The 25,053-nt window shown below is 56.5% G+C and overlaps 1 protein-coding gene and 1 long non-coding RNA gene across 15 annotated transcripts; one reads left to right on the top strand and one right to left on the bottom strand.

Annotated features, from left to right (window-relative positions):
• TOP3B (DNA topoisomerase III beta) lies at positions 1-24,731 on the bottom strand. 14 transcript variants are annotated; one of them, XM_023646809.2, is made up of 19 exons: positions 24,502-24,595; positions 23,599-23,770; positions 17,321-17,504; positions 16,109-16,240; positions 14,717-14,823; positions 14,014-14,088; positions 12,448-12,644; positions 11,796-11,952; positions 10,865-10,978; positions 9,312-9,402; positions 7,258-7,412; positions 7,031-7,136; positions 6,147-6,293; positions 5,859-6,032; positions 3,848-3,976; positions 3,157-3,306; positions 2,681-2,781; positions 1,608-1,809; positions 1-564 (listed from the first exon to the last, which is right to left on the bottom strand). In XM_023646809.2, exons 3-19 carry the CDS (start codon positions 17,388-17,390, stop codon positions 83-85), a joined length of 2,589 nt encoding a protein of 862 aa, XP_023502577.1. In that variant the 5' UTR covers positions 17,391-17,504; positions 23,599-23,770; positions 24,502-24,595; the 3' UTR covers positions 1-82. The 14 variants fall into 14 exon arrangements, with proteins under 14 accessions (XP_023502577.1, XP_070131362.1, XP_023502578.1 ...); XM_070275261.1 differs by having other exon boundaries at positions 2,681-2,940; XM_023646810.2 differs by having other exon boundaries at positions 17,321-17,501; positions 24,502-24,580.
• Positions 2,551-6,219, top strand: LOC138925320 (uncharacterized). The gene is made up of 3 exons (XR_011441293.1): positions 2,551-2,842; positions 4,810-5,066; positions 6,079-6,219. It is a non-coding gene; the product is annotated as an uncharacterized lncRNA (long non-coding RNA).
• Positions 24,732-25,053: the final 322 nt, after the last annotated feature.

The raw sequence follows: 25,053 nt of genomic DNA on the forward strand, positions 1-25,053 counted from the left end.
TTGTTCTGGAGAAGATGTGTTTTAATGATTTCTGTTGCCCCAAGGATAGCCATCTGGAGCCTGGGGAAGGGTCGGCGGGCCGTCATACGAAGTAGGCGGCCAGGGCTGACATCTTGTCCTTTGGCCGCCTGGCACTGGGCTTCCCTGTGGGTCTCCGGCCCCGGGCCCGCCCTCGGCCCTGCCTCCTCCCTGGCCCACCGCGGTGCATGGGGTGACAGGAGGCTGCATGCTTCAGCTCCACCAGCTCCTGGAAGATGGGGTCGCAGAAAACACAGCCCGTGTGCTGCGTCTCATCACCTGGGAGTGGGGACTTGGCCTTGTTGAAGTCCACGTCGAGCAGGGCAGCCTCGCAGGCGCTGCAGGTGTCGGCGGACACCCGCACGCGGTGGGCGTTCTCGAAGCAGTGTGCTACCACGTTGCACTTGTTGCAGGCCACCTTCCACTTGGGGCCTGAGGTGGGGTCCAGCACCAACACCCCACTCTCACACTCCACGCACTGGCCAATGCCCAGCATGCTCAGCGAGTGCTGGCAGGTGGGGTGCGTGCACTCGTTGCAGCCCATGCCTGGTGGGGAGAGGGCGGCCCATGCTGCACACCTGCACGCCTACCCCGGGCTGCAGCCCCGCCCTGGCCCTGGGCCTTCTCTCAGGGCCTCACACTCCAGGATCCCTCGTCCCAGCAGAAAGTGCTTCTCTTGGCCTTGGGCACACTGGCCCTTCTCTGCTTATCTAAAACCTCCTGAACCTTTGAGGACCCCTCCTCCTGGGCTAAGGTCATTTCCAGAAGGCCGTCCTGGTGGCCTCTCACTGATTCTATCCACCGTTTACTTTGTTTCCACAGCTTGTTACTGGCAGCTCCACTTGGCCCTCATGTCACCGGGCCACCTGGAGCCATCGGCTGCCCTGGAAGCTGTGGAGGGCAGGGATGGTCCTCACTGCCCCCGGCAGCCCAGATGCAGACTGTGCCTGCCCCATAGGTGAGGCTTGAGTCAGGAAGGGTAGACTGAGACCCACCCCCCGCCGAGGGCTCCCCGGCCCTCTGGTGAACGTGGGTGGGTGCCTCACTCTTGCTGCACCCTTTTCTTGTCTGTCTTGTGCGGGGTGTACAGGAGACAGCCCAGCAGAGGGTGAGTTTGCTGGGTCCTGAGCCCCCTTCAGACTCCCGGCTTGGAGCTCTTGGGTCCACCTGGATACGTGCTCTCCTTTCTCCAGTAAAAGCACGAGGACAGAGAACCCCAGTGGACGCTGCCCGAGGGCATGCCCCTCTCCAGGTGGGACCCCCTCACCTGCCGCATCCTTTTTCACTCACCCCAGCCCAGGAGGGGGCACAGCATGCACACTGCCCAGATCCCAACTGTAGTCGCCTATCCAGTTAGGACTTGGATGGAGAGCAGCAGACAAGCTGGCTGATGCCTGAGCAGTGCCACGTACTCCCCGGGGTCTCCCATCCCGGTGCCAGTGAGCATAGGAAGGGCTGGGGGAGCGATCCCCTCAGAGTCCAGCATGGTGCAAGGCAGGGGCTGACGCTGAACAGAGACCACAGGTATGGGGAGATGGGGGCAGCCCGGGAGGGAGGGAATGGCCGAGGCCCGGGGATGCAGCGCTCACCTTTCTTCATGTCTCGGAAGGGCGGGTGGTTGGAGCAATAGGGACACAGAGGGTAGCTCTTGCCCCGGGAGCCCGATGACCATAGGACCAGCTCAAAGTCGTCCAGCGGGCACCGGAGCTCCTTATAGAGTTTGATGGTGCCGTTCTGGGGGAGGGTGTAGGTCTCGTCGCAGTGGGAGCAATGCAGGCGGCTTGGCTTGGCCTGCAGCAATGCCAGGCGGGAGGCATGGGGTTGCTGAGGCCACCCAGCTCTCCCGCCCGCTTCAGTCTCATCACACAGAACATGTATGTAATGTGTAATATGTAGCACATGATATATAATACGTAATACAGAATATGTAACACATGATACATAATACATAATGTACATGTTATGTAATACATAATGGGTTATATAATACCTAATGCATTATATACATAATGTAATACATTATGTTCACATAATACATAATTATGTAATACATAATGTATAACACAATAAACACTGTGTAATACATAACGCATGATACTAATACATAATATGTAATACATATGTATATAACACAGAATACATACATATGTAATACAGGATGCGTAACGTAACACCTAATGTGTGATACATAACATGATACCGAATACATAATAGGTGGTACATAAAACAGGTTCTGTAATATGTACCCTGTAATACATAATCTGTAATACATTGCCAGGTAAGGGCCCCTCAGGCAGGGATCCCTGGCCATGAGTCTGAGGACACTCGCTCCAGGTATGAAGAAAGGCAGTTCTAACTTCCCTGTACCTATATATTAACACTCATGATAGCAAGTGATGTGTTGTGAGGGAAAAACGGACAATGTGTGTTTAAGTGCCTAAAAGCTTATATGTTCCTGGGGTCATGGGGAAACAGTGGGTGTTTGTTGGCAAGGCTGCTTTAGGCCTCCCAATCATTCTTATGTGACAATAGGACAAAGAATGTTATTCCTATATGATTGAAGATAAAGTGGAGGCCTACAGATGACAAGACTTGCCCACATCTGTGCACAGGGCACTGCAGGCCAGAAGGGGCGGTCACAGCCCTTTATCCCCTCACCTACCTGGATGTACTTCATGAACCGGTGGCACTTCCCGCAGCGGGAGAGCGGCTTGCCTGTGGCCGCCAGGGGTGAAAAAGACACCTCCATCAACTCATCCATGCCTGAAAGCGAGCAGTGCAGGCGAGAGTCATATCCTCCCGGCCCCGGCAGCCCGCCTCTCTGGTAAGTGGATGGTGTAACTGGGCGAGCTGGAGGGAAGGCCACCACATGCAGTCGAGGATCTGTAGTGTACGTCCCCGGCCTCGAGGGTGGTGGGGTTTCTATGGCAGTAATGGAAATGGCAGAGCTGCAGACCAATTTGTCAGACGAGCGTGTGCCCTGCATGTGGTGTTACTACACCTGCTGTTCAATCCCAACACTGGCCCAGGGATGAGCCCTCATCACCCCATCCTCCACACGGAGGCCTAGAGCCCGGAGTCCAGCTGTGGGCCAGGCGGCCCTGACCCAGGGTCCTCTGGTTCAGGGGTAGACCTTACCGGCGATGGAGTCCACGAAGTAGTGGAACTTCCTCTTGAAGACGTCCAGGGTGTGGCCCAGGACCTGGCGGTAGTCGGCCTTGCCCTGGGCGATCAGGTTCAACTGCTTCTCCACTGCGCTCCGGATGGTGGGGAGCACCAGCTCTGCGTCTGTGGGTTGAGTGACACTGCTGTGAGCACTCGCACCTGAGGGGCCATGGTCGGCCCCTGCCCCCAGCTCCTGCTGGAGTCGGAAGGCACCAGGCTGGTTCCCATGCCCCCAGGCCTTTCCTGATCGCCCACCCAGAAAATCCTGTGGGGAGTGGAGGGACATCCTGCCTCTGGAACTGCCTCACAGATGTGCTCCTGGCAGTCCTCAGGCCAGGTCTTTGCTCCGCCATCTCCCACAGGCTCCTCAGAATCCCTCAAGGACAGAGCAAACAGCACCTCAGTGAGGACCCCAGGCCTGGCTGGGAGCTAGTCTGCGAGGAAGAGCCCCTCGCCTCCCCTTTTGGATCCTCCGCCCTTGTCCATTCATCCAGCAGCCACACTGAGCCCCTGCCGGGACAGGTCCAGGGGTGGCCGGTGCAGCACCTTGTGGTGGGAGCTGCGGCTCGCTGCATAGCCATGACCTGTAGGGGTAGGCTCCGAGCTGACAGAGGCAGAGCCACAGCGCAGGGAGAAGCCAGCAAGGCTGGCCAGGCGGCCTCACCGATCTTGTAGTAGCCGTGCACCAGGACGATACCCAGGTTGGTGGGCTTGAGCCGGCGCCCGCTCTCCACGACGACGTAATTGCGCTGGCAGATGTTGTTGATGTGCACAGGGATGCTGGCATCTGTCCCTGAAATGCACAGCAAGGCCCTGCTGTTCCTCAGCCTGCCCTGACACTCCCCGTTGGACTGTGGGCTCCCCTCAGCCCCACCCATCATGGGGCCTGGCTCTCAGCCCCTCCCCTGCTGCCTCCCACCAGCACCGTACTGGGCACCATACCACGTGCTTTTCATGCACTGTCTTGTGAACCCGAGGGTGGCCCTCCCAGTGCCAGGTGCTTATTCCCGCTGTACTGAAGTGAACAGTTTCAGAAAGGTTATGGAACACTGTAAGGTCACAGAGCTCGTTCTGCTTGCCCATCACATCAGGTAAATGTGACCTCCTTGGCCTCTCCTGCCTGGATCCTGCAGCCCCTGCCCCCATCTGGAGCCAGGGCCCAGCTGCCTGAACATGGAGGAGCTTACCCACTCACTGCCAAATTGTCCCTTCTGGAACCTGCCCAGTTTTGCCCACTTTCTGGCTTCTGGGTCCCTGTTGATCAGTCTCCAGGGCAGGCTCCCAGTTCCAGGACATTCCTCCCCTAGGGACTTCAAGGTCACCTGGCACTGCCAGATGCTGCCAGCACTGCTCAGGAGGAGGCTCCTGAGCTGGTGCTCAGAAGCTAAGGAGCCCGCCGAGGCCCCAGGCTCGCAGGATGAGGCTGGGGTTGGGATCTGAAGCTCATGTGGGGGCTCTGAGCGGGGATGCACCTGCTGCTACCTGGGGCCGCCGGGCTCAGGAGGCTCTGCAGCATGCTCCCTGCTGCACTCTCACCACAGCTTGGGGGGTGGTTCTCATCAGGCCCTTTTTATGCAGCCTAGGGGGCCACAGTTGACAGGGCTGCCCTGGACCCATCTATTTCAGAAAGTCCCAAGAGCCCTCTTCACTGTCACGAATTTGTTTTGGTCATGGGGTCTGGGCTGCTGTCTAGTCTATGGATACCAGAAGCCACAGATGTGCCATCAACGAGAAGGAGCAGAGGACTCTGGGGGAGCAGTGCCTGCACCCCCTAGCAGACTGAGGACCACCAAGGCAGGATGTATCAGGCACCCAGGGCCTTGGAAGAAGCAGGCCCAGCTCTCCTGCTGAGGCCACCACTGTCACCAGGACTGCAGACTCAGGTGAGATGCTCCCTGGCAGTCACCAGAAGGCCTGTTAGTGATGGAGCAGGGCCCAGGTACAGCAGCCCGGATTGTCCCATGGCCCTCCAGAGCCTGTCAACCAGGAGGGGCCTGGTCAGTGGGGCAGCGGATCAGGGAGTAGGCAGTGCCCATTGGAGTGAGCATTGCCTACGGAGAAGGCTCCAGCAGCGAGGACGGCCCAAGGGTGTGAGGACACAAGTCACAGGCCTAGGCTGGGGCACGGGGCAAGACCACCATGCCTGTGATGAGCGTGCATCAGCGACTACACTTCTGAGCTGGCAAACTGCCCTGGGCCTCCCATTCCCACTCGGAAACATTTTGGTTGCCATGCAGGAGCTCTGTGGCCTGTGGTGGGCATCTCTGTGCCCCTCACAGTGAGGGCGGCGCCCCAGAGAGTTTGGTTTCTGCGTCATCTGATTCCAGGACAGACCCAGGCTGGCTGTGTAGACTCAGGAGGAGTCTGATCTGACTTTTGTGTTTTCCTTTAGATGAATCCTGGGCCAACACTCAGCCCTGTGGGTGTTAGTCAGTGCACAGGCTGGGGCATCTTGGCTTTTACAGGCAAGGCCAGGTCCTGACGTGGAGCTTTGGCAAGGGGCTGCCCTCTGCCGCCCTGCCCGGCTCAGCTGGCCACACCCTGGGCTCAGTCACTAGGTGCTGGGTATGGAAGAGTCACCGGGCAACTCTGGAAGCACTGCCTCCCAGGCCCCAGTCCTGGGCTGGGAACCCTCAGGCCAGGGCCCCAGGCGGGCGGTGGGCGGGTGCACACACCAATGCCATGCTTCTCCATGAGTGTGATGAGCTCGGCCTCCGTCAGGTAGTCAGGTGGGCTTGTCTGCTTCTCCAGCATCTTCACCTCGCTCACAGCGAAGGTGTCGCCCCTCTGGCAGGTGGGAAGGCTCTCCTCCAGGGGCACGCTCTGCCAGGGCATGATCTCCGTGAAGCCTGGGGAGACAGGGCACCGTCTAGACCCTGGGCATCCCATCCCCAGGTCTGACGGAGAAGGTTCCGTCTGTCTGTGGAGATGCAGAGGAGCAGAGCTGGGACCTGCGGTTTTACCTGGTGAGATGACGGTCTTCCCTGTGCAGCAGAAGTGCTCAGGCCCGATCCTGAAGGAGATGCTGCTCTGGAGGTACTTGCAGTCATAGCTAACTGTGGCGATGAAGTGTCTGGTGATGTACTCGTAGAGCCGCCACGCCTCACTCCCTGCAGCAGGGACGGAAGCTGGTCACCGGCCAGGGCTCTGGCTCAAGCAGCAGGGCCACAGGATGCCAAGGCTGGCCTGCTCCAAAGCCCAAGACAGGAGGAAACACACAGGAAGGGAGGGAGAGTCTCTCGTGCCTGTGGCTCCTTTGCAGCCACGGCTCCCACCTCCTGCTCCTGCTTCCAGGTGGGACTGCTCTTCAGGTGCCTGGCCTGGCCCCAACTAGTGACATGCCACCATCACTTCAAACTGGGGCTGTGCACAAGTGGCACCTGTCTCCACCGCTTGCTTCTCCCCTCTGCTTTCTCCTGGCACACGGGCCACCAGCACCGCCTCGGTCAGGTGGGAAGTGCGGGGCACCCTGTGGTTGAGCCCGACACTGTCTCAGTCTCATCCCATTCCATCGTGGCCACCTGCCCACTCACCTCACCTTCCTGCCTCCTGCCTGGCCTTCTCTACTCCAGGGCTTCTTGAGAGCAGCTGCCTGCGCCCTGCACTCAGACACACCATCACACACCTGCCACCACCACCTCGCTCCTGTCCCATCCCATGGTGACAGAGCACAACTTGCAGGGGACTTCCTTCACCACAGCCAGGCAGGTGGGGCAGGAGGGAGCCTCCACATTGCCAGTGGGGGCTGACACCGTCCAAAGGTGCCACAGCGCTGGAGCTTCTTGCCCTTCCCTCCCTAGCAGCTTGAAGTGTGTGAGTGTGCGAGTGTTGGCGGAGCACCCGGTACCTAATTCGGCCTCTGTGGCAGACCTCATGGGGGTGATGGGGGGATGGTCACCAGCATCATGGCCTTTCCGTGGGCGGTTGATACCTTCTGCTAACAACCGCTTCACCTGAGGGAGAAGGAGCAGAGTGTGAGTCTGTGCACGGCTGCCCTCCCGCCCAGAGGGAGCCGCCGCCAGTCCTGGATTTGGCCCAAGTCCTGAGCTGGGGGCAGGGCCTGGCTCTGCTCACCGTGTCGGCCCAGGCTGGGTGGTTGGCCTGCTGCCGCAAAGGGCCCTTCAGGTCAAAGTTCTCGGGGTAGTGGGTGGTCTCAGTCCGTGGGTAGCTGATGTAGCCTTGAGTGTAGAGCCGCTCGGCGGTCTGCATGGCATGCTGCGGCCCCATGCCTGTGAGGGACAGGACATTCAGCTGGCCTGGAACACCAGGGACAGCCAGGCGCCTGCCATCGGGCCTGGGCCCTCAGGCTCCCCTAAAGGCGGACAGGGCCTCCTGGGAGGTGAGGTGGCTCTGAGCAGGCATGGCTCAGAGGAGGGCTGCTGGCCAGGTGCCTGTGTCCACACAGCCTTATCCAAGGCTGAGGTCCTCACCCTGTAAGGGTGGACCCAGGACAGGGATGCTCCACAGGGTCACCCTCATGATACTGGTAGCCACATTGATTAAATTTGGCCTTCAGAGCTCTTGTCTGTCACACTCTGGCCTGGAGCCATAACCACACCTCAGGGGCTGCTGATGTCCTGCTATGACAGCAGAATGAGCAGATGCCCAGTATTCTGAGTCCCTTGGGTTTCTGTCCTCACAGCACTCCAGGACCACTGAGGGAGGGCTCGTCCTCCTGCTCCTCCCTGACCAACACAGGCTGCTGTCAGCACTGACAGATAGCTGTCACTCAATGTCACTCCAAGGATCCCTGGAGGTGCTGCTCTGAGAGGACACTGCCCACAGTTTCCCAAGGCTGCAAAGAGGCCACCAGCACCTGGAGGCCGACAGCTGTCAGAGACCGCCAACTTTCCAGCCCAACCCCTTCTTGCTACTGTGGAAACCAGGCTTAGAGAGGCTATGTCACACTGTCACAGCTGTCCCCAGCAGATGGGACGGGCCTCGAGTGCACCCCCCATGCCTGGTTTCTCTACCAGGGGAGCTGCTCTGAGATGCTGTCAGGACGTCCGCTCAGGTGGTGGCAATCATTACCACTGCCTTCGTTAGGACGTGCTGCTTCAATCATTTAATCCCTATGACAACCCAGAGAGATGGGTACCATGGTCACCCTGTTTTCTCAAGAGGAAACTGAGGCTCTGGGACGAGGAAGGACGTGGCTGAGCTGGACGTGGACCAGAGTTTGGCTCCGGAGTTGGAACTCCACGGTTTAATGCCTCTGAGGGGACTTCACTGAGCCAAGGACATGTGAAGGCTGCCTTGCAGGTGGCCCTTGCCCCCACAGCCTTCCATGTGTTCAGGCCTGGCTGCAGCTGCTCAGCCATTTAGTAAGATAAAGTGGCCTGCATCCCCCCCCCCCAAGACATAAACTCAAAGCAGCTGTTAAGTATTAACCAACAATCCTATGAAATGGAATCCTCTCTCCTGTTTGTTACTTGTTTCCACTCTGGAACTTAAGAGAAATGAAATCTACATGAGGCTCAGATTACCTTTAAGCCTTGGGCAACACAGCAATGGGGAGGGTGTGCAGCACAGGAGAGCAAAGTGGGTGCTGGCACAGGTGAGCACAGAGAAGGGGTGCTGACACAGGTGAGTGGGGGTGTGGGGGTGCTGGCACAGGGGAACAGAGAGAGCAGGTGCATGGCACAGGTGAGCAGGGAGGGGGGCTACTGGCACAGGTGAGTGGGCAGGCGGGTACTGGCACAGGTGAGCACAGAGAAGGGGTGCTGGCACAACTGAGTGGGGAGAGAGGTGCTGGCACAGGTGAGCACAGAGAGGGGGTGCTGGCACAGGTGAGCACAGAGAAGGGATGCTGGCACAGCTGAGTGGGGAGGGGGTGCTGGCACAGGTGAGCAGAGAGGGGGTGCTGGCACAGGTGAGTACAGAGAAGGGGTACAAGGCATAGGTGAGCGGGGAGGGGGGTGCTGGCACAGGTGAGCACAGAGAAGGGGGGCATGGCACAGGTGAGCACAGAGATGGGGTGCATGGCACAGGTGAGCCGGGAGGGTGGTGCTGGCACAGGTGAGAGTGTCGGCACTGCCCTCCAGGCGCTGTGGCAGGGCTGAACTGGGTCGCCATGTGCCTGCCCCAAGAGAGTCTTTTGGCGGCTTCCGACAACTGTCCATACACACCCAGAGAAGAGCTGGCCACACGCAGCATCTCCACGGTGTTCAGGGCCAGGGGCCTCTGCTTGGCCTTTTCTTTCCTGCTTGTGGCCTCCACCTAGAAGACAGAAGAGAATCAGTGATTTGGGGGTTGGTGGGGGGAGCAGACGCCATAACAGAATCAGGACGTGTGGGCAAAGGGTCTCGTTTTGTTCATTTGGGTCTCTCTCTTTCTCAAATTCACTCTTCACGATAGTCAAGACTTGAATGAAAATTTATTCAGGCCCAGGAAAGGAAAAAGAAAGAAAATTCTTTTCTGGAGAATTTTCTAGGAAAAGAGAAAACCTGGAGGAATGGGGAAGAGTCAGGGGAAGGGGCTGTAAATTCAAAATCCATAGAGGCCAGCGTCAGCCAGGCCACAGGGATGGCAGGCGGGCTCTGGGGTGGCCGCAAGGGCAGGACTGTCTCGGGGGGGCCGCCTGCCCTCACTGCGCCTGAGTGCAGCCATCAGGGCCTGGTAGCATTGCTACATCTCCCAATTTGTCAAGAGGAGCTGGAAATTAGGACTTTTATGTGAAATCTCACAATTTTTAAATGTTGGTAACTATTTTGAAACTTCTGTAAACACCATACAGTTTAAATAAAACACTGGAGCACTACCATTTCCAACTGTTGAAGAGATGACTCTGCTTTGCCTGTGGCACAAACAATCCAAACATCTCAACTCTGAAGCCTCGGCCAGGGCAGAGCCTTCGGAATTCCAGACAGACGGATGTCAGGGTTAGCATTGAGGCCATATTGTGTATGTGCAGCAGTGGAGTCTGGGATCAGTGGGCTGAGATCTGGACATGGTGGTGATGGTGTCTCTGCAGGAATGTGACTGAGAATTAAAGCATGGAGCAGCTTTAGAAGGAGTTCTGGAAGCCTGAGTCAACTGCATGGGTGGGCAAGAGGGCACCCAAGGAAGGCTGGAGAAGGACAAGGCGGCTGAAGAAGGCCAGGCCGCACCTCAATGATTCTGGTAGCTGTCATGGGTGTAGGGCATTTGCTGTGATGGCCACGGACCTGCCCCCACCCTGTGCAGCCAGCCTCTTGCCAGGTGGCATCACCCTCTTCTTAAGGGCCAACGGCACTATAAAGGCCATGAAAGCTGACTGAGACCCCAGACCCATCTGTGCCAGCTGTGTGACCTTGGTCAGGTTTGGTGCCATGCAGATAGGTCCCTCTAGAGTTGTTAGCTTTAGAGATCACAGAAAAGGGACATCTGAGTGACAGGGAGTCTTGCCAAAAGGAGAGAATGCCCAGGGGGTCATGTGGAAAGGGCCAGTGGAAGGGCCCGGCGGGTCATGGGTGTGGGACAGCGCCTGGTGCAGAGCAGGCATACAGCACACTGCTGCTTTGGTTTGAGCAGAAACATCTTAGGAGGAGTACACGCGTGAGTAACCATTCTTTCCACACGATGTCTGCACTTCAGGAAGAGGGAGAAAGACCACAAGCCAAGGTCATGAGCTATTCCCCCAGCCAGAGGCTTCCTACCCCTACCCCTGACAAATGTGACAGATGGGGTGGAGCAGGCCCACCTGGGCTTCCTTCTCCAGCTTTGTCATGTTTAAAAACATCTGTGCAATCTCCCGGTCGAACACTCGCACGCGGTCCCAGTCCAAAAGGAGAGATCTGTCTTTATCGGTGTTAACCTGCAGGAGGAAGGATAAAGGAGTGCCCGGAGAGAAAGGATCCAGGTGCGCCCACTGCTAGGGAAGAGACGCGAGGCAGATGAAGCAAAACGCCCAGCTCTGCAGTCTCACAGCTGCACCTGGTCGGGTGTGCAGTTACGCCAGCAGACCCAGCATCCCCAGAGGGAAGGCTGCTCTGACCCTGCCTACCCCCTGGGATCAGGCAGACGGTCTCATGGGGGTAGCCCCAAACCGAGGCTGATGTGTCCTTAAGGAGCCTCAGAGCCTCCATTTCCCACGCCACCTCTGCCCACCCCCTAAGGCCTGGCCAGCACTAGGTATGGCCCCACCCAGGGGCCCCAGCCTGGCGTTGACAGGAGCAGCTGTCTTATGTTCTAAATCTTATGAGAAGCTTTCATGGAGGCTTTATTTAGAGAAGGGGTTCTAAGACTTTTAAAAAGTTTGAAAGTCAGTGGCCTGTGGCCCTGAGTCCAGTCCTTGGACCTGATCGCCACAGCTGATGGCCCCCAAGGGGCACTGCCAAAGCTGAGTTCATTCCCATTTCTCCAAATTCAACACTTCCAGGCCTAGCCTTATCCTGCCACCTCCATGAAGGTGGGGGTCCCCTCCCTGGGCATCCCACAGACAACTGTCTGGCCTCCTTCCTCTGGGACAGCTGCCCACATTTGTGCCCTCGGCCTTGGGATGGCAACAGTCATGATGATGATGATGATGACGATGATGATGATGATGATGACGATGATGATGATGGAAGACTCTCAGAATCCACACCCCAAACCTGGAAAGACCCTGCGTGAACAGAGAAGGGACAGCAGACCTTGGCCTGCAGCACCCAGTAGGTCTCTGGTTTGAAGGACTGGATCTTGTCATGTCTCTCCACGCAGAATCCCAGGGTCGGGGTTTGACATGGCCCAAACGAGATGAGGGAGCTATCTAGGTTGCCATATTTCCCCTGGAAATATTTAGTCTGAAACCTATAAGGAGAGGTGGGGGAGAGAAAGATATTTTGGTCATGCATTCACTCAAGACACCATCAACCGCCCGTGAGTCCACCCCAGGGCTAGCTGGTGGGTGCAAGCAGGAGGCCCAAGGTGGGCGCTCCCTGCTCAGAAGACGGGGTAAGAGGACGTACTCAGCATGGGGGGCTGGGGAGGGTGCATGTGGGTGGAGAGGAGGAATGAGTGTGTGCTGATGACAGAGTGGGAGAGAAGAGCAGAGGTTCCAACCATCCTGGGGGGGGAATCCCTTCTATTATATTCTCTGCCCTCCTCCATCCCCTCAAGACCCACTCAGTATGGACCACCACACTCTACTTATCAAGCAGTGGCCTGTATGGTCTATTTCAGCTAAATAGACAGTTTTCTTCAGGGTTTTTAAAATACTGACAATTGTCTGGTGCTGATCAGGGCCGGGGCTGCGGATGGGATCAGCCAAGGCAGGGGCTCTGGCCAAGGGAGGGCGGCCAGCACCTGGTGAAGGCGCAGCCAATGCGCAGGTCCAGCTCCTGTCGGGCGTCCACTGAGAGGGCCTCATTGTGGTCGGGCTCACCCAGGCGGGCCATGGCGTTGCAGATGTCCGTGTCCGTGATGGAGCTGAATCTGGCCCGGAACACTGTCTTCTCGCCCCCGTGGGCCTGATTCATAACAGGCAGCACGGCATCCAGGACCTGGGGAAGGCGGCCGGCTGTAACCCACCCCGAGGTCTCTGCCTCCCACTCCACACCTCACGTGTGAGGCCTGGCTCCTCTCCAGGTGTGTGTGACCCCTCTCCACTCCTGCTTGACCCTCCTCTGTCTCCCTTTCCAGAAGCCTCAATCTCTCTAGAATACTCCTGCCACATGGCTTCCTTTCCTTCTGTCTACAGTCCTGTTCAAACATCCCCGCTTCTTACTATTGCCCTGTAAGCTGCCACTCTCTTCTTATCTCTTCCATCCCCACGAAGCCAGGAAATGCTATTGCCAAGTATGCAAGGGAACTCGGAGTCACCAGATCTGCCCCACTGGACCCATTTCCCCTCCTTCTAGAAGAGGGAGTGCTGGGTGGAACTTTTACGAGACTAGAGAAAAGACAGGGAAGGAGAAAGGAATGAAGAGGAAAAGGCAGTGGGCAGGAGTGGGAAGGCCACGGCGACCCCCATTGTGGGGGCATGGGTGGCTCAGGGCTGAAGCACAGCAGGGTCCTGGAGTCGAGACTAAGAAGGCAGTGCAGTGGGAGGGGAGTCACGCTGCAGCCTGGCCATGCAGCTTCTTTACAGGGAAGTGGCTTCGTTTCTGAAGGGAGAAAGCCCCATGAGCTGCCACCATTCTCTACCCCCCCCCACCGAGAGGGCCCCGGGGGAGGGGCAGCCCTGCAGGAGAGGGGACCGGAGGGGGTGTCTGGGAAGTGATGGAGCATGATCGATTTTGCAGAGGGTGCTCTGAGTTGCACCCAAGTTGCACTGGAAGTACTTCCTGCCAGGCCCCGGGTGAAAGCTGGGGATGCAGAGGCAGGAGGGTGACTAGTATGGAGTCACAGCCTGAGGGGCACCAGGGGACGCCTGCAGTCATGACCAGCACGAGGCAGGCATGGGAGCTGCCACCTGCTTCCCCGAGGGAGGGCTCCCTGGGGGGCGGCAGAGGAGGGAGGGCATCCTAGGAAGAAGATGTGGGAAGGTGGGAGGTGAGAAGGATGAGGCACGGAAAGGAGCACAGAACCCTGCCGGGCATCAGCCGGCACTGACGGGAGGTCCCTGCAAGGCTCCAAGTGGGCTTCTCCTCCAGACAGCCCCAATCGGAAACCTGCATTCACCTAGAAAACTCTGCCCTTTCTAAGTTCACTTGTCCGATGTGCCTCCAGCAAGTGAAGTAGCACTCCACCACCCTTAGCAGAGTCCATGCATTTTAAAGTCCACAGTATTTCCAAGATAAAGGAGCACAGAGGCATTTCTAAGCCAATGTAGTTGATTCCCCACTTCTGCCCCAGGAATGGTGTGACTGTGCGGCAGTTCAGGGTGGGCAGGAGGGCTGGGTGTGAGGCCTCAGCGGGCCCCACCCTCACCTCGAAGCAGATGTTCTCCCCTTCCTTGTCGCAGTCCAGCCACAGCACGATGTAGTCGCAGCCTCTGCCCTCCACCTGCCATAGAGCATGTGGTGACTTGCCCCTGCCATGGTCCCGCCCCACTGTGCGCACCCATGCGCTCCCGCCGGCAATGGAGCAGAGCCCGACTCCCAGCCTGTTTAGGAGGCCTGGTGCCCAGGCCGGGGCACAGGCTGGTGGAGTCAGCTGCGGTTTGGCTGGCTTAGCCACTCAGAAAGAATTTAGTTCAGAACTGTTGTTTCTTGGACCAACAAAGTTATAAATGCAAGATGATCTCAACCTTAGAAACCGCATAGAAAAAGGGCTGAAATGAAATAACCCTAAATGTTAACAGCGGGTGTCTTGGGCAGTGTGATTATCAATAATTTTTTCTTCTTTCTACTTACTTATATTTTCCAGTTTTCTATAATGTGTATGTATGTGTTTCAAAATTAGAAAAACAACCACCACCAAACAATTTTAAACGCGGAATTCCTGCTCTCCAAGGCTGAGGGACCCGGGTGCCCAGGTTGGTGGACTGTGCTGTAAGGGGGAGTGGGCCTGAGAGGTGCCTCGTGGGCCAGCAGGGGGCGCCCACAGAGAGGGCTGCAGGCAAGGGAAGCCAGGGGAGGACCTCCCTGGCAGTCTGCACCCTCCCTTACCCCTCGTGGGCCACCCCAAGCACCTGCAGGAACTTCACCATGTTCAGCTTGGGGTTAGCTTCCTTCTTCTCTGTTGGGGCTTGGCTGAACAGCTCTGCCGGGTCCACCTTGTCCCACTTGTTGTACTTTCCTACAAACCATGAGCACAATGGCATTTGAATTGGACTTCATGGCTCACAGGCGCTTGGCCTCCTAGAGCGTCGTAACCCGGTGAGGATGGTGACGGTCTGTCTCACCAACGGGGAGAGGGATGCTTGGAGCACAATGTTCCCAGGGCAACACTGACAGTCAGAGGCAGAGCCTGGCCTTCCACCTCAGTCACCCATGGCAGCCACACAAACTCTGGGCAGGGCTGCTGCTCCAGCCTCGCTTCCGGGATGTTCCCTGGCTGGAAGCACGGCCCCTGGGCTGGCTCACTTTGCAAGAACCCCCAACCATGCCCCTTGCGCCTTCATCTTCTCCTCCAGACTGTATTTCTGTAACCCACCTGCCCTCGGCACTTAACCTGGCACATGAGATGGGCACTCAGCTCAGCTGATCTCCATGGAGAACCAATCTCTTTCGGTCTCATGTCAGCCACATCTACCTAATTCCCTCCTTGGGGCTCGGCACCTGAATGCTCAGCCCTCTGGCTTTCTTTTAGGCCCCGTTTCTTTCAGCCTGCCAAGCTCAAATACTGGCACCCTACCTGCTGGCTGGTAGTAAAGCTCTAGGTCCTAATGCTTGGCCACAAAAATGAATCAATGTCACTGTCATCACTGAGCAGCAAGAACCACTGAGGCTTTGCTGTGTGCCTGGCCCTGCACTAAGCACTCTACCTTCACCGTCACACTGAGTCCCTAAACAATCCTGGGAAGTGGATGGCACTGTCTTAAGACCCAGTTTACACACGAGGAGCAGAAACTCATGGGGGCCCAGTCCCAGTGCCATCCCAGCCCATGAGCTGTGGTCAGAGGACAGGTTGGACTCTCCTCAACCACAAGGCCCTGCACGTAGCCCTGCTGGGTCACTAAGCTGGCCCTTCCAAAGTGATAGATAACAATTACAACATGAGGATGACGATGGCAACCACCGAGTGACTGTGGACAGCAGGCCCACTCAGCAGGAGAGAGCCCTCTCTGAACGCCTGCACGGGCCAGGCCCCTCAGATGGGCACCACCACCTCCCGTCTGCACAGGCAGGTGCACAGGGCAGGAATGACTAAGGGGTGCTGCTGGGATGGGCACCCATGGGCACTGAGACCAGAGCCTGCATTCTGGGCACTTCACCCAGGGACCCTGAGTCCACTCTCCACAATCTGCTGGTCCCATGACTCATGGGTTCTGGACAAGCTTCTCTCCAACTGGACCCTGGGCAGCACCGTGCTGGGCTTCCCTCAGCGGAATGGAGGGTGGGCAGGGGGACTGGGGGCTCACCCAGGAAATCCAGGGTCATCACATGACCACAGACGGACGTCATCTTGAAGCGGACTGCCTGGCCAGCGAAGGTCCCGGTGTACTCGTGCACTGAGCATGTTCCGTTCAGCCCTTTGTGTGAGGACATGCTCCCTGGGGAGGAGAACCATGGTGATGGCTGCTCCAGTGAGCTGCAGTCGCTGCAGAGGCCCCAGGTCAAGACACTGCCTCTTGGAGGGCCAGAGTCCCCTTCCCCAGAGTGCTAAGTGGTAATACTCCTCAGGCACTGCAGGTAGTTTAGTGCCGCGAGATCTAATGGTTCTTGGGGAAAACACCAGCAGTCAACCAACCCAGCATAAGGGGTGGGCTGGGGGCCACGGGCGCCCCCTCTGAACACCCCTGGGCTATTCTCTGTATTTTGGCCTCACTTCTTTCAAACTTTCCTCAGAGGTCCCCAAGGATCTCCTAATTACTGAGTCCCATGGTGTCTTGTCACACTTGACTGGCAGCCCCTCAGCCGAACTTTCGCAGCCTCTGGGGACTGGGCACCACAGCTCAGTTCTTCTCTCCCTTTTAGAGGTCAAGACAGATGTCTGCCATTTCTGGCTACCCAGCACCCAAACACCCTCCCTGTCTGGAAGGAAGTCAGAGACGGTAGGGGAAGCAGCACCCCACCAACCACCGCAGTGGACAGAGTCGGGGTCGGGCAGACATTCCCTTTCCCAGCCCCCCAGTGTCTCCGGCTGCTCTCGAGGGACACAGGGTGCGTGGGCTGCAGCTGCAGCCATCAGGGCTCCAGGGCAGTGGTGGGGGCCCTGTGGTGATGATGCCGTGGCCTCCTCAGACTTAGACTGGGGTGGGATCCCGGCTGTGTCTTTTTCCTTCCAGTGAATTCCCTCTCTGAGTAAGTTACCAGGGCTGGTTTCTGCTGCTTGTGACCAACTACCCTGATCAGACAGTGTTCTGACAGTGGCCGTCGGCGCCAGCTGGTGCTATGCTGTGAACTCTGCCTGCACCTTTTGGGAGCCCCAGGCCAGGCTCACGCTGGGTGTGGCAGTAAATGCACCCACGGCAATTAACACCGAGGTGCTTCAGTAGCACCTGCGGTCCTGAACCGAATCTACTCCAGCAGGCTGGAGTCACGCTTCAGCAAAAGAAAGAAACTGTGTAAAGTGGAAACAACCATGCTTACAGATCAAAGCCATAGAGAACGCCAGGGTTGGTCTTCCCTACCTCGAGAGAGGATTTTGGCAATGGACTGGGCCAAGGACGGCTTTTCTGCAACCATGAGCACGGTCTTCATCTTGTCTTACAGCTGACAGGGCCCTTGGCCTCCACACTCCAGGTTCAGGAAACGGCGATGAAGAAGTTGAGAAACGGCTCTCCTGCAGCTCCACGCTACTGTCGATGCTGACTACTGAGGAGAAGAAAAGACACGCAGAAGAAGGCAATGCTTCCAGCGGAACCCATGCCACTAACAAGGAAACTCACTTTAAGAGGCAAAAAAATAAACCTGAGGCAAGAAAAAGAAAAATTAGGGAAACTTGAAGACATCTGACATACGAACAACCAGTCAGGTCAACTGAACTGGCTCAGAGATGACCTTGGGAATTCGGCTTCATTGGGGAAAAGCTGAGGTAGTCCCACGACCTCAGGTCAATTTTGTCTCCATACCCATGCTCGGGAGACATTGGGCCTTTGGACCTGGATCGATGGGTCCGGGAAGAGTGGACGCCCGACCCTCCCCCAGGCAGCACTTCCGTCTACTCCCTGTGGCTGAGAGCGGCACCTCCACCTCAGCTAAGCATCCAGGTGCCCTGGGACGCCTTTCTAAATGCAGGCACCCAGGCCGGGCTCCCAGGTCCTTCTGACCCACCACCGCGCCTGAGATCCACTGGCCAGGGGATCCAGTCCCCGGCAGAGCACTCGAGGCCCTTCACAACAGGCTCCCACCCACCTCTCGCTTTGCAGGTCGTACTCTGGCCAATTAGAGACCACTGTCTAAAGAAAAAGCACATTGTTCAGGCCTCTGTTCCCTTTGCTCAGAATGTTCTGCCGAGCCTGGGGAACGCAGATGGGCTGTGGGAAGGCCCAGCTCAACGCTAACTCTTCCTTAGAGCGCTCTCCCCACGCCCGCCAGCAGAGGAATCTCTTCGTCCTCTCTGGCCCCTCGCCACCCTCTGCACATCACGCGCAGTCGGCTACCACCTCATCCCCCCGCTGCACACGAGTGGCTTGATGTCTGAGTCACTGGTGGCAACGGCAACAGCTGGTTCTGTGCTCGACAGAGGACATTTAATGTCTGCTGGCTGAGTGAAAGCAACACGTGAACACTTTCTCTCTTTCTGATCCTTAAAAATATGGCATTGACACCGACAAACAGAGTGCTGTATACAAACAGACTCGTATTGAGACAACCGGGCAACCTTCTGGGAATAAAAATAAAGGTAGACACGTACTTTATAACTTCCACCAAAACAGATTCCAATTTCTAGCAAAGATTTAAGTAAAAACATGAAACCAGAAAAACACCAGAAGAAAACATGGACTTTAGTATGAAAAAGAAAAATTCGTAAGTCCCTCAGCACTCAGAACCACATTCTTCATGTTTAAAAGCATTTGGCTTCCTTTTCTGTGAACTGTCTATTTATATTTTTACCCATTTTTGTCAACTGGATGGCTGTTTTCTTACTTTTGGAGTAGTTTCTATAAAGAGGAAATTAGCCCTTTGTAATAGGAAATGATTCCAACAATACTCATCAAAGCAAGTTAGAGCTCCAAGGAGCTCCGGCTTCTCCCCCCAGCAAAGATGAGGGTCAGCACACACGCACAGGTGACCGTGTGGGAGCGGGGAACTCAAGTGTGAGTGATGAAATTCACTCAGAGCAAGTGCTTGAGAGCCGTGGGACCATACCTTACACCCCAGCACTCCCACTCCCAAAAGGGAACTCAGTGACCCCACAGGTAGTCACTGAGGACCGACGACACGCTTGGCCTGTCCTGGGTGCAGGGAGTACAGCATCGAGCAACCCCATGTTGTCCTCTGGCACTTGATGTCACGCTATGTGCTACGTGGGGCAAAGCAGTGCAGGGAGGGGAGGCACTGGGCCAGAGGGAACTGGGAGGAATCTGGGGGCAGAGCCCGGGCAGAAGGACCAGGGCAGGGTCGGGGACAGCGAGGAGGCTGGTGGCAGGGCTGAGAGGGAACAGGGGTGTAGACCTCGGGCCGTGGACTGTGGTTTGCTCCTGGACTGTGGTTTGCTCCGAAGGAGTGGGATGATCTGACTTCAGGTGTTAAAGGGACCCCTGCATGTTAAAGGGCTGCCCCGCAGAAAGGGGTGACTGGGCCCAGGTGGCAGCAGCAGAGGCGCTGAGGGGAAGTTGGAGTCTGGGCAGATTCCGAAGGCAGAGCCGACAGGACTGGGATGAGGAAGAGCAAGGGGAGTCAAGAATGACTCCTAGGCTTCTGGCCTGGGCACTCAGAGGGGACTCCCTTTTCTTGAGCTGGCAAATATGGAGGAAGGAGCTGTTCGGGGTGGGGGTGGGGGATGGACCTCAGGAGCTGCGTCTCAGGCATGTTCAGTGTAAGCTGCCCATTAGACAGCCCTGGCAGGCTGAAGGAGGCGGCAGCAGGGGGAGGGAACCCAGGCAGGGGTCAGGGAGACAGGTGGGTCAGGAGAGGCGGGGTCCTGAAAGCCAAGGGAAAGGAACTTTGGGGGGGCCTTCACTCCATCAAAGGCTACCCACACCTGCAGATGTGCGAGATGACAGCTGAAGACCTGACACGAGGTCTGGTGATTTGAAGGTCCCCGGTGGCCCTGACGGGAGCTGTGGGGTGCAGCGACAGACATGAAAGCCCGAGTAGGGTGAGCTCAGCAAAGCCTGGGAGAAGGAGGGGGATGGTATGCTTGTTCATTGCTTTTTTTTTTTTTAAAAGATTTTATTTTTCCTTTTCTCCCTAAAGACCCCTGGGTAAATAGTTGTGTATTTTTAGTTGTGGGTCCTTCTAGTTGTGGCATGTGGGACACCACCTCAGCATGGCTTGACAAGCGGTGCCATGTCCGCGCCAAGGATTCGAACCGGCGAAACCCTGGGCCGGCGAAGCAGAGTGCGTGAACCCAACCACTCGGCCATGGGGCTGGCCCCGTTCATTTTGTTTTAAGATGGAGGATGTGCCAGCATGTCTGTGTGAGGCTGGGACTGGTCCAGTAGAGAGGGAAGAGAAGATGCAGGAGAGATGTCTCCTGGTGGGCGAGGGGGTGAGAGGAAGCGGGTCAGCCAAGGGCTGCCCTTGGAGGTGAGCAAGGAGAGGACAGGAGGCGGCCCTGGGGGCAGGCCTACAGCAGGGAGAGAGCTGGGTTTAGTGTGGATGGGATCTGCCAGGGGAGTATGAGGGAGAGGGAGGGGCCGGGTTGAGGGGAGTGATTCTCTAAGACCGTGGGGAGGAGGTGAGGGCATCAGGGCATGCTCCAGTGGATCCAAGAACAAAGAAAGCTGGAGGGGGGATGGGGGACATGGGGGCAAAGTCCAAGTGGGAAAGGAGGCCACGGAAAGAGCAGTAGCGTTGTCAAGACTGTCCACGTGGACACTGAGTCTCCCAGGGGCAGGACATGGCAGCGCCTGTGATGGAACAGGCAGCTGGGGAACTCTCTGCAGCATTATCAGTCATAATAAAAGATCAGAAACGATGAAGTGTAGGTCAGCAAGGAATTAGTTAAATAGACGTATGGCACGTCCGTACAGTGGAACACCAGAGGCAGCTAGAGAGGAAAGCACTGCCAGGTAAATGCTAACATGGATGAGACTGCCGAGAGGACGCAGAGAGTCGGGGGTGTGACAGCGCATGCGGAGCACTGCATGCGTGCACATGCTTGTTTGTGAAAAGTAGCAGTGGAAGCGGTCCCCTGGGGGCGGGCCAGGCGCATCCTGCTTACCACAGTCCCTTTTGCATGGTTTACATTGAGGGCTGTGGACATATGTGACTAGTCAAAAGACCTAAGACAACAGATTTAAAAATAAAGACAAAATAAAGTAAGACCAGAAAAATAAAGAAGGGCTGGGAAGGGCACCGTTCAGAAAGGATGCCAAAGAAACCACCTTCACTTCAGGGCTTCTGTTCCTCCTCGTGACGTCCAGGGGATGCGGCCCAAGGGCTGCTTCTGCTGTCAACCCTGTCCCCTCTGTGAGAGGCCAGACGACCACAATGAGGCCAGTGATCTTTATGAGAAAGCTGCCCTGGAGATAACCATTTGCTCTTTTCCGCAAAATAAATAATTGGACATTCCTCTTAAATACAAAACCATCCCAGAGAAAAAAGCCGAGAATGCCTGGAATAACAGCACCGATGGTCTGCAGACGAACCCACTGACCTGATGACCACTCTGGGCACGTGGCCCACCGCCCCGCTGTGTGCCCCTACTCTTGTTCTCCCAAACACCACCTCCTCCCTCCCTGTGCGTCAGGGTGGGTCCTGCCCTAGGCTTCCACCTAGGTCTACTTACTCTGACCCCTGCCATCCATCCCCCTGAAAACCACACCTGGCATCTGTGGCAGTGCATCCACGGAGGGGGTCCCCCCATAGATGGTGGCCAGTTCATTGCTGTATCTACAGCACCCAGCACTCACTAAAGGTTTGCTGAATGAATGAATGAACAACCAAGGCTGTTTGTATCCAGCCTCTGCTCTCCATTCTGGGGAAAGTCAGATGCCCAGAAGTGCGGTTTCAAGGGACCCAGGGGCTTCCCTTCCCCCTCCCAGAGAAGCCAGAGGCCAGAGGGGAAACAGGCAGCAATGGGAGATTGCTCTACGACAGCTTTCGAGCATCCCATCCCTTTCAAAGGAGGCAAAAGGTTTTATCCCAGAATGTTTTGTCAGAGTTGCTCACTTCTGTGTCACAATAGCCAGCAATGACAGCGTAGTGATGACATGCCAGGCTCCGGCAGTCCTGCTGGTGTCCTCGGGTGGGGCGCTGCCCTATGGTGAGAACTGCAGGGTCAGGGGGACCAGAGCTCAGGCAGCAGGACTGGGACCGCGCCTGTCTGCTCCAGAAGCCGCGGGCTCAGCCTTCACCCTGGCCCGCCTCGGTGGGCATCCCAGGCGGAGGAGCAGCCGCTTACCTCCCTCGGGCACTCACCTACAGAGTCTCCTCCACTCACGTGGTTTTCTGTCTGACGCATCCCAGACCGTAAGGAAGTGCCCAGAGAATGGGGGCTGCATTTTGTTTACCCTACTGCTAAGTGTACACAATGAGCAAACACTGACTGAATGAATGATTGAATATGTAAAAGAGTAATTTTACCTGCAAAGTCAATAATAGAAATAGTCTTTTAGATATCTAAAATTTAAAAACTGCATACACTTCTCCTTCTCAACGTTCTTTTTTTCCATGGTGTTGAAGTTTCTAGAAGTTTTACATCTTCACTACTCCCCTTCATACCCAAGGATCCTAAATACTTTTTCAGGAGATAACAGATTCTTCTCTCAAGATCCCTTTCAAGAGAAACATTTTGCCCTGGCATCTTCAAAGGGATCACCTCATTTATCCAGGACTAGGGCTACAACTGGACAGTGCACACAAAAGCATGTCAGCATCATGCCCCAGTTCAGATCACCTGTTTCCCGCCAGACTGTGCAGTGGCTATTCCACATTTGATACGTGGCCCGTTGTCAGCAGCTCACGCTCTAAAGAAACCACCTTCTAGTTCTATAGTTTATACTTCAGTTCTGCACGGGTACTTTGTAATATCTGAGTATCACTGTTTTATTAGGAAAAAAACCAATCACTTCCTTCAGGGATATAGAATCATGGAAGCCCGGGAAAGGGAGTTTGGTGACGATCCGGTGCCACCATCTCAAGGAGGAACAAACTAAGACTCAGAAAGGCAGTTTCTAAAGGAACCCTGGGAAGGTGGCTGAGTTGGGGCTGAAACTCACGCTTCCTTACTTCCAGCCAGGCACGTTTTTTGTTTTTAACTGTACCAGGTTCCACCTCTTAAAAGACGTCCGCAGTCTTAACTGTGATTAATCTTGAGACCTCCCTATTTTTCCATTAAGGCACATCCCCAATTTCAAAGTGGAAGCCAGTGAGAACAAAAGCTGAAAGCAGTGGTGTGCAAACTTCATTTATATACCATCTTAATGCTTTGGCCTTATCAACATTATTATTCACTTCAGTTTTTGCTTTTTCAAAAAGCTTAAATACACAAAAAATGACAATTTTACAGCCTCACAGGAACTGAAAGCCTGTCATCAATGGCCAGAACCCGGTTCTTTCCAGCAACCTACACGGTATGTCAAGTGTGACCTTGTTGCCTGCCAAAGCTGAGCCTGAAATTTGCCCTCTAATTTCAAAAGGGGGATTAGCAAGTGCTAAGGGGGTGCTGACGGCAAACACCCCAAACTGGGGCTGTAATTAGGAGGGAGCAGCAGGTCAGCCTCTCACCGCACTGTCCACTCTCACAGCTACCCCACATGCTGCCAGTCCTGTGGCAGACACTGGACTGTCCCCTCACCTTAGTGTCCCAGGACCTCGTGCACCCAGCTCCGTAGGGAGGCCCGGCAGCAGGGCAAACAGTAGTCACCCCGCAGGACCGACCACGTGGAACCTTCCCAAAGACGAGGGAGGAAACGCCGGTTCACTCAGCTCCTCCTCTGCAGCAGGCACGTTATAGCTCCCCAAGGAACCTGCAAGGCCGGCGGTATTGCAATGTTTCAAACTATGAGGCAACTGAGGTTTGGAACAATTGAGACTAGTGTCTGGTGACCTTTGCTAAGGCTCTAGGGACCCCAGGGCTCACCGGCCATCGAGCCCACATTGGGCTGACTTCTTACGGCCTGTTCCCAAAGGCTGAGCGCTAGAGGCAAGACAAGGCCATGGTCTTTCTGTTCACCTCTGAGAAATTCCCGCCCCGGACTCTGGCAAAGCTGTTCACAAAAGCACCCTGTCTGCTCCACGTCAACAGCTCAGGGCCACGCGCGGGCGCCCGGAGACCCGGCCGGGGGCAGGCGGCACGTGGAACCCGCCTCGGCCCGGAGCCGCGCGCACTGGGTCCGACCCTGTTCCCGATGGCTGCGCGGCCGCCCGAGCCTCAGTTTCCCCACCCGTGACGACAAACTCTGATAACACACCACATCGCTAATAACTGCCGGAGGTTGGATGAAGGAGAGTACTCAGCGCAGCGCCTGCTCCCCTCCAGGCAGCGGCTGGGTGCTGGCCCATCACCCGCCGACCCCACACAAGCCTGCGGCGAGGGGGGTCCACGCCGCCGGGGAACAGGAACAGGCGGCGAGAATGCAAAGAGCCCGGCCGCGACCCTCTCCCGAGCCGCAGGGCTGGGGGTCCCCCGGTGCCCGGAAAGGGCCGCGCTCCCACAGCCCCGGGCCGCCCCGCACGGCGCCCGCGGCCCGCCGCTCACCCACAGCCCGAGCTCCCGCCGCAGCTCCCGCTCCTGGGCAGCCGCCGGCAACCCCACTTCCGGGTCCCGCCGCTCTGGCGTTCCCGCGTCTCCCCGCCGGCGCCCGCACGTCTCCGTTCTCGGGTTCCGTGGCTCTCGCGTTCCGGGAGCACGGCCAGAGTTGGCCCCGGCCCGCCGCTTCTGCAGGGGTCCCCGATCCCTCCAGCCCATTCTTCCCGCCGCGACGAGGCAATATGACAGTCATCATTACAATAAACATGAAAACTAGCTGATAAGCATGAGAATGTGTATGCTGTTAATAATCAAAATAATTGAAAACTGTAGACGGGTATATAATACTGCTCAGCCATAAAACAAGATGAAATCGTGCCATTTGCGACAACATGGATGGACCTTGAGGGTATTATGCTAAGTGAAATAAGTGAGACGGAGAAAGCCAAATACTGTACGATTTCACTCGTATGTGGCAGATGAAAACCACCACAACAAACACAACAAACACGCAGATACAGAGAACAGACTTGGGGGGGGGGGGCGGGGGCGTAAAGGGGC

Source organism: Equus caballus, chromosome 8 (genome assembly GCF_041296265.1).
Source record: "Equus caballus isolate H_3958 breed thoroughbred chromosome 8, TB-T2T, whole genome shotgun sequence".
Taxonomy (NCBI): Eukaryota; Metazoa; Chordata; class Mammalia; order Perissodactyla; family Equidae; genus Equus; species Equus caballus.